Source organism: Alosa sapidissima, chromosome 11, assembly GCF_018492685.1.
Source record: "Alosa sapidissima isolate fAloSap1 chromosome 11, fAloSap1.pri, whole genome shotgun sequence".
Classification (NCBI taxonomy): Eukaryota; Metazoa; Chordata; class Actinopteri; order Clupeiformes; family Clupeidae; genus Alosa; species Alosa sapidissima.
In genome coordinates this window covers 4,946,426-4,955,532 of record NC_055967.1, presented here as the reverse complement: position 1 = coordinate 4,955,532, position 9,107 = coordinate 4,946,426, and the positions used below count along the sequence as shown (strand labels likewise).

Sequence of the window (9,107 nt, the reverse complement as noted above, 5' to 3'; positions counted from 1 at the left end):
GTGATTGTTTAGAGATTTTAAAGGTTTTATAACAATGCTACATCTTTGGCTATTCTACAATCTATTCACCTTTTCAGCACCAGTAGGCTACTTTCTGTGCAGCCGCACACACACACTCAGGCATGCCAAACAAGCATACACAAAAGTTTCAAGAGTGGGGGATGGAGTAAAATATGGAGACAAATTGAAGTGTGATTTATTTTCGCGGAACGGATGTACAGGACTGAGCGGCGGTCATATTTTGTACCGCTATGCGGTACATCTAGTTACATAACATTTTGTTTGGTTTTGAGATGCTGAACCTTCAAAATATGAAAACATAAATATGTTTTAATGGAGGATTATGCAATACAAGCGCATCTTTACTGCACCAAACATGATTTCTAGGAATCCCACTGGATTCATACTTATCTACAATTTCCTTCATTCCCAAGAACTCTATACATGTAAATCTGATCCAGATCAAAACATGACACTCTTAACAAACTCCTGCAACTAAGAGTACAAAAGCAACGCATAGCATAAATATCCTACAATATGTAAACCTATTTTCTCTAGATCACCATGGTAATGTCTCCCCTGTGTAGTGTAGAAATGACCCATGATCCTTTGCAGTCAACTCTCCAATCACGGACAGCACTGATGAGATACTCTCCTCTGTACTCAGTGGGGCCTACAAACAAACATACAAACACAAAGGCAACATTTACCAGACTTCCTACTATCTGCTGACATTCTGACTTCTGACTAGTTTACACAAAGCTACATTAGACTAATCAGCTCATATATTTCCGGAGGAGCATCAGCTGGGTTGTAACAGCATCTTCTGTTATGTTCTGCTCCTTTCGTGTTCACTCAGACACTGAGTAACTTGTTCATGCCCAACAGGGCAACTCTTTATTCAACTCTGACACATAAACCCTTCAGCATTTTAATGTGCTCATTCACTAGGGTGCATCAGCCAACCGGCGCTTTTAAATCACACAATATTTACGGGGAGAAGACACATCTTTATGCGACATCACTTGTCTAAAAAAGAGGTGACAGATTAAAACAATAACCACTACAACACAGCTGACGCTCCACCAGAAATATACCTGTTGTATGTGCTGGCTGAGAGCCCTCCGTGGCATACAGTCAATTGAAGCACTCCATATGAAAGAAATACTGTATTACTTAACTACATATATATTATACAAACTGATCAATCAACATAAGTGATAGCTTTCTAAGTTTATTGATCACATATTGATATCCGTGGCCATTAAAGGACTGCTCACCTCTTGCCCACCCATATCTGTGCGGACCCAGCCAGGATGCAACGCCATGCACAGAATCCCATCATCCTCCAGGTCCACTGCCATACACCGGGTCACCATGTTCAGTGCACTCTAATGCAAGAGAGCATGTGTTAGATTAGGTACCACATATGCTAATGCACATACAATCAAAGGCAGTAATCCATAGTAGTGGAACACTTACCGGTACTCATTCTCTCTCTCACTCACACACACAGACATACACACAAACACACACATACACACACACACACTGAGGTGTACCTTTGATGTCCTGTAGGGGTACCACTTGAAGGTGTTGCCACGGTCGCCCCAGTTGAGTTCCACGGAGCCCAGTAGTGAGGTGATGTTGATGACCGCAGATCTGTGAATGCCCATGCCTGTGCCCTTGGCAGCAGCTCGCCTCAGTAGAGGAAGGAAAGCCTGGGACACAGATCAAACCACGCCACCAAGTATGACTGTGGAGGCAGGGCTACACCACACACCTACTACATGAAACAGCCACTTTGCAGAGCACTGTCCAGTTTCAGCAATGTGAAGAATATGTCTAAAAGAATATCCAGTTGACCTCAATTTACTTATCTGCAAACTCCCACATAGAAAACAGAAGGGCTCAACCTAGAATGGACATTATACAATACAACCCCATTTTGAAAAAAGCTGGGATGTGTAAAATGTAAATAAAAACAGAATGTGGTAATCTGCACATCTGGAAAGGCTAAATTAATGCTGAATACAGATTTTGAGTAACATGCTGCGCCAGACGCCTTTGTCAGGGAAGACCTTGAATATTTCTGGAAAAGCATGTCAAACTGCATATGTAACAACACCGTCTAGACCAGACACACTGGGTGCATCATGGAATTAAGAACATGCTGTACTTAGGAAGACACCAGACTACTAAGCAGCTGAAACCCTATTTGGGGCAGGAATGGGACATTATTTCAGTTCCCAAACATTGACAGACTGTTGTAAAAGAAGGGTGAAGCAACACAATGGTCAACATGCTCCTATCCCAACTTTTTTCAGACGTGTCATTGGCATCAAATTCAAAATGAACATATATTTTCCAAATAACTATAACATTTATCTGTTTCAACAATTGATATGTTGTCTATAGGGTTTACATGATTTGCAAATCATGGCATTCTGTTTTACTGTATGTACATTTTACACAGTGCCCACATTCTTACGGAAACGGGGTTGTACATAGCAAGGTTACAAAGGTGGCTGGCTTAATAATCAAAAATTAGGAGATCTCATGGGCAGCTTCATATTTGGGATAAGTTAAATCAGAGACTTTCTAATGAGGAGACACAGCACTCAAAAAATCCTCCATAGAAATGCATGGGTCTAGTTTGTAACGCCAATTGTCTACACATATCCCAAACGTTGTCATGTGAATACATTGAGCCAATCATGTGGTGTGATGTGAATACATTGAGCCAATCATATGGTGTGTTGTGAAGACATCGTGCCAATCATGTGTTGTGAACTCGCCACTGGAGCAAGATTGGTGTCGTGAAGCCTTGTGCATGCGCATTTCTGCCGAAAAGGATGCCCAAAGAGTGCCCAAAAAGCGTTGCAATATGACCGCCGACTTGCCTAAAAGGACTTTGGTTAAATGACACTCAATCCCACTAAAAGGTCAGCATTTTCAGTTAAGTTAGAGTATAACTATAACAAGTCAGAGTTAGAGTATAAAACAAGATCATCCTACTATTAAGGACCAGAGACACAAACCTTGGTGATCATCAATGGGGCCACCGAGTTGGTGTGGAAGTTATCCAACATTTTCTCAGCAGTAACCGTCTCAAAGTTGGCCACTACATTGATGCCAGCATTGTTGATCAAACAATTCAGTCCATCTTCTTGCACCAACTGGTCAACCTCTTGCGCTGCTCTCTCTATACTCTCCTGGTTTACTACATCTATTACAAGAGTGTTATGTCATTGGTCATGGTAAATAAGACAAAACACTGTAATGTAAGTAGCCTACTGACAAATACACAACTTACCAAGAGTGATAATGTGAATACTGGGATATTTTCCAGCCAAACTTTGCAATTCCTGTGTAAGGTTTAATGAGTATAGATTAACAACACTGTCTGCAACTAGCCTACAATGTGCAATTTGACATACAGTAAGCCTAGCCTACTAGACTGAATGTCATGAGCGTGCTGATCACTGAAAATGTAATTTCATTGCTGATCACAACATACACAAATGCAAGTAGGTGCCTGTCTCACATACATCTACAGTACGTAGTCTATTCAGTAGGCTAAAACAAGTGTAGACCCAGCAGCATGCCCCTGAGGGGCTTCTGCTACAGTGGTCACTAGTTGTAGGCTACACCTGTATAGATCACGGAGAGGACGGGCGCTGATGGACCTTACGTACGAAGAAGACCGATGAAATGGGAAGAAATGTTTTTCTGGCTGGTTCAAGGAGCGCGCCTTCAAATAATTATTAACTCAGCCTTTAATCGAAAATGAAAATGACATGACATACCTGGGCTCCGGCTGGATTACGGGCGGTTGCTATAATTTTTCCAGGAGAGAAGTTTCCAGAAACCAGAGTCTCTACCATTTGCAAACCGAGGCCGCGGCTTGCTCCCGTTATCATTATCGTTCGACAGTTTTTAAATGCACCGCTCATGATGTGGCCTTTGTCCGTCTTTCTAACACTTCTGAGTGAATTACTGTAACGACTGAAGTGGGTCACTACCTGTCACATGATACAGGATCGAGCACCCCGTGCCTGCGCAATGCGCATTCGCAGACTACAAGGAAGCAGAGAATGTCTAATAAGGGGCTCTGAAGGAAGTAATAAGAACCACTAATCGTCGGCTCTGTTTACTTCACGTACAATACATATATTACAACGTTTGTTCTTCCTCGAGCTACTCAGGGCCCTGGAATATCTAAAAGCACTGTTAGCGGCAGGGATGTAGTGGAGGCTAAACACAAGTAAACGCAGTTTATCCACCTCTGATATTTCAGAAATAGTTTATCCACCTCTCAAGAGTTTATTCACCAATTGCAACTTTTAACATTCAAAAATCACATTGTATTATCCACATTCACAATATGTACACTCATCAATACTCTAGGAACCATTTAACACCTCTGGTATGATTACATTGGACAGTAGGGCCTAACCTGCACCATCATCAAACATGTTCTGAATGTTTTAAAAAAATCGGACACCGCATGGCGCACAGTGTGGTAGGCCTACGGATTGTATTTCCGTAGGATTTTTTTGCTAAAATGGATTTTTTTTTTTTTTTTTTTTGCTGTATTTGGGGTCCTACTGTTGAAAAATGACGGGATGCAAATTTTCTGACCTCGTTTTGCCCCCCCGGAGGGCGCTTTCTCACCTTGGCCAGGATACTGACCACACACGACTACTAATAATGATCACATTTTCACGGGGTACGAATTGTCATGAAATAATGGTCTGTAGGATTTTTTTGCTAAAATTGATTTTTTTGTTTTATCTGCTTTATTTGGGGTCCTACTGTTGAAAAATGATGGGGTGCAAATTTTCTGACCCTCCTCTGGGGGGCACTTTCTCACCTTGGCCAGGAGAATGACTGCACACATACATCTACTAATAATGATCACATTTTCACAATCTTGGTGTCAATTTAGGGGTTATTGAGTATGCTGACAGTTTCACTTTATGACAGTTTCATTGTGATCAGAAGTTGTTATGACTCATTTTTTGCAGTAATAAAGGCAAATCCATTGGGGCAAAGTCGCCAAACAGTAAGTGAGCTCTCTTGGTCACATGACAACTGACCCCCTCCCAAGGGTACACAAATTTGGTGTAATTCGGCCACTGGGGGCGCTATAATTAGCGAACCTGCGTTTAGGGGTTACAGTATGATGACGTAGGGTTAGCAAAAAAATTCCAAAGGCTAGTCATACTCTTCATACTCATATTGATGATCATTGCACATTTTCCCCACTCATTATAAACAATGGGCCATTTTGGATTTTCCTTAAAGAGAAACTAAATCATCAGCAGTCACAACTTTATTTGGCCCCCTCATTGCTGCTTGCCAATTTTTGTCAAAGATAACTATTTCAACACAAGATATATGTGTTTTAATTCTGTCTAATGACACAAAGCTGAGAATCACATTGCTAACAGACAGAAGATACAAGAAGACAAAATTATCAAATGATGCCTTTTGTAATGGATGCCAGCTAAAAATCGGAGAGTGGGGTGAGTTGTGCCAGTTTTTACTTAAAGTGACTTTAAAGGGAGGCCATGATAGTAATGCTTCCAACTACAATATGAACATATATTTCAGGATGTGATACATCTCTGGGAACAATCACTTTCGATCTGAAATATAGTATTCAAGAGATCTGAAAAAAAGTGGTCTTGTGGCACAACTTGCCCCCGGTGCGGGGTAAGTTGTGCCTTTGAAGAGAATGCATTGGGGTAAATTGTGCCATCGATTATTGAAGTAAAACAGTATATTTCGATCTCAGACACTGTAATGCTTTATAAAAGCTAGACAAATTCAATACAAAATTACTCATTTAAGGTTTATTTAAAGTTATTTTACAACATCAAAGGCCAATTTTCTACAAGCCTATTGCACCACATGAGCACATCAAAGGTCATTTTCCGTTGTCACACCAGTTTCATTCACGTTGTAGATCTTGTGTGGAAGGAAGTCATACCTGAAATGAGATTAAAGAGTTGTTGATCAGAGAAGTTTACAGCAGATGGTTGGATGTGGTTGTGTAGATGTCAACTCTGCCACTGCTACTACCTAGAGATGATGTTCCCCCTCTCCTTCCCAGGCTTCCTGGTCAGTTTGTGTGTGTGTGAGAGAGAGAGAGGGAAAGAGAGTATGTGTGTGTGAGAGAGAGTATGAGAGAGAGAGAGACAAAGAGAGAGAGAGAGAGTCCTGTATACAGAAGTGTCTTTCTGGGGCTGACATGTCAAAGCCATATAATTACCTGTCCATCACTTTAGGTTATCAAAGAACTCCCCCACGTTGTGCCTATTAATTGCAGTAGCTCTACCAACAGAGGTTGCTTCAGGAGTGCGGCATGACAAATGACGGCATACTTTAAAGGCTCCAAACCAATCATATCCTAGAAAATATTAAAAGTTTATTAGTATTATTAGCCTATCTCTTAAATTGTCCCTTATTGAGCCCTTGAGTCCCTTGTCTTTAGATAAGTTGAAGCTATACGCTCTAAATAAGTACCCATTGTGCTTCTCTTATCTGCATTGAGCATTCCTGGGGAAATAATTGTTAATCTTCCCTTTTACTTTTTTCCCTTTTTATAAATAAATGCACCCTTAACCAAATCTGCTTTTTCCTCTCTGATCCAGCTGGCAGGGATATCGATGTCATTTATTTTTGCGTACTCAAGAGCAAGTTCACAGCATTTCATGGGACTTAGACCGTGAAACATTACTGCTAGTGCCTTCATGTTCTGCTCCTTCTCCATACAGTATGCCCTGCCTGTCTTCCTCTTATAACTCTGTGGCATGATGGTATATTTCTATTTTTGGTCTAAAATCAAGAATGTCACATAGTTTTAGTGATAAAATGTAAGAATAAAATGCACAATTACAATAAAATAATATGTTTAAAACATTATTTAAAAGTGGGGGTGAGTTGTGCCATTGGCACAACTTAACCCAGGCCCTTTGGCACAAATCACACCAACCCCTAGCCTAGAAATCTAGACGCACCCTAGCGGCGGCAAATTAATTTGCTCAGCTTGTACGTCTAGTATCAAACCATAGGGATTTCTATTGGCTGACGCCGTGGACTTCATCCAATCACAGTGCTCTATTTTGTTAGAGAGTCTTAAGGCAGGCTTAACAGGATAACGACAGTCCTGTGACGGTGAACAACAAGGAAGGTGGCTATGGCTAATGAAGAGCGGTTGTTTGAATCGGCGTTGGCGTCAACTTTGGAGGAGTTGGACTTGTGCTTTTCTTTGAAAGTTGAGCAACACAATGCACTTAAGTAATTCCTTTCGAAGAAGGATGTATTTGCCGTTTTGCTGACCGGATACGGATATGGTCGTAGCGCTGGCCTATTGCATGCCTAGGCAGTTTGAAAGACAATTCTCTGCCCGCCCCTTGGATTAAGCGAGGTAAATGGTTCGATTCCAGACTATACATTTCAATGATATAGGATGGCCCGCCAGGCTACCCAACCCCACCATTTTGGAAAAAATGCATCATCCATCAGATTTGAGCTAACATCATGCTAGCTGTATAGACTCATAATGTAGCTTACCAAAGCACTAAAACATGTGTGAAATATTTTCAAACAAACTGTTTTGACACAACAATAAAAAAAACATGATCATAGAAATTTTACTTTGAAAGGCAAAAAACAGTTTTTTTTAACTTAAATGTGCTTACCTCTCATGCAATGAGGCTCTCTTATCTGCAGGATGATTGAAATGGCTGAGTCTTCAAAAATGTGTGGTCACATGACCAATTTCTTATATGGTTCCCTAGAAATAGGGGGTGGCACAACTTCCCCGCTGGCACCAATCACCCCACTCTCCCCTATATAAAAATCGATGAAAATCAATATCGGATGAAATGAGAAAATATGATCTTTTTTTGTAAACAACTTCAGTGTGACAAGCAGTATGACACATAAATACCCCTGAAATGTTTCACTATCAAACAGTATAGAGTGTATAGTGAAGAGTGTGCGATCGCGAGTCTCGATTTCAAGTTGAAATTTGGAGAAAAAAAATCTAAACCGAGAGATGACTGGAAAAAAAAATCACATATAAAATTCTAGCTCTCAAAATAAGGTTGTTCTTCAAATCCAAAGGATAGGAGAAAATCTTTAAAAGGGAACACAAAGAAACTCTGAGAATCACATTGCAAAGATTCAGACAGAAGATACAAGAAGACAAAATGTGTGTGCAAAACCCAGTGCAAAACACTCAGGTGCACTTGTCAAAGACATGGAATTCCCTGTACTCTTTGCAAATGCTTTGCTGGTGACTGTGAAAATGCAACCAAGCATACTACAAATGAGGATGATGCTGATGAATGATCGATTTATGTAGAAGTGTATTTCTAAAGTGTTTTATTTCCTGTTCATGTTTATGCAACTGTACATTAATAATTAGTTCATTTATCAATTAGTTCATCAATTAGTTCAGTACTTAGTTAATGTACACTGCCATTGCAGTAGAGCTACAGTACATTTTGTATTAGTTTTATTTCAAAGATGTTAAACAATTGATTGCTTTATTAGCTATTGTAAAGGAAAATATCAGATTGTTCACCAGATTGATAAAAAACACACACACACAAAAAAAAAACAACAAAAAAAGTATCTAAACACATATCTGCTCACTGAGGCCTTTAGTCTCTAACTCTTTCTAAAGGCGCTATATCTAACAAAGTTATTATTATTATTATTATCTAAATTACTCTTCACGTTTATACTGTGTATTAACTTCTTGAGTGCACATAACTTAGAGTGTATATAATCAATTTGACCAAAAAATATGATAAAATACCCTAGAAAAGCCTAGACCACTACCAAAAAATGAGACATAACTTCTGATCATAGTGAAACTGTCATAAATGGACTCAGCATCCTCAATAACCCCTAAATTGACACCAAGATTGTGAAAATGTGATCATTATTAGTAGATGTATGTGTGCAGTCATTCTCCTGGCCAAGGTGAGAAAGTGCCCCCCAGAGGAGGGTCAGAAAATTTGCACCCCATCATTTTTCAACAGTAGGACCCCAAATAAAGCAGATAAAACAAAACAAAAAATCAA

General features: G+C 40.0%; 1 protein-coding gene and 1 long non-coding RNA gene across 2 annotated transcripts; both read right to left on the bottom strand.

Annotated features, from left to right (window-relative positions):
• Positions 1 to 220: 220 nt before the first annotated feature.
• On the bottom strand, positions 221 to 4,061 carry si:dkey-12e7.4 (uncharacterized protein LOC558132 homolog). Its single transcript, XM_042111231.1, has 6 exons — positions 3,810 to 4,061; positions 3,317 to 3,368; positions 3,042 to 3,229; positions 1,563 to 1,721; positions 1,281 to 1,391; positions 221 to 673 (listed from the first exon to the last, which is right to left on the bottom strand). Exons 1-6 carry the CDS (start codon positions 3,954 to 3,956, stop codon positions 560 to 562), a joined length of 771 nt encoding a protein of 256 aa, XP_041967165.1. The 5' UTR covers positions 3,957 to 4,061; the 3' UTR covers positions 221 to 559.
• A 1,773-nt stretch (positions 4,062 to 5,834) lies between these two features.
• Positions 5,835 to 6,915, bottom strand: LOC121724307. Its single transcript, XR_006035181.1, has 2 exons — positions 6,281 to 6,915; positions 5,835 to 5,998 (listed from the first exon to the last, which is right to left on the bottom strand). It is a non-coding gene; the product is annotated as an uncharacterized LOC121724307 (long non-coding RNA).
• Between the last annotated feature and the right edge of the window lie 2,192 nt (positions 6,916 to 9,107).

What these genes read in the sequence shown, in the direction of transcription:
- si:dkey-12e7.4 (XM_042111231.1), bottom strand. Translation starts at nt 3,956, where the DNA reads ATGAGCGGTGCATTTAAAAACTGTCGAACGATAATGATAACGGGAGCA. An exon ending in CCCCATTGATGATCACCAAG is followed by an intron (nt 1,722 to 3,041) that starts GTTTGTGTCTCT and finishes TCTGTGTCCCAG; the next exon opens with GCTTTCCTTCCTCTACTGAG. An exon ending in ACCCCTACAGGACATCAAAG is followed by an intron (nt 1,392 to 1,562) that starts GTACACCTCAGT and finishes CTCTTGCATTAG; the next exon opens with AGTGCACTGAACATGGTGAC.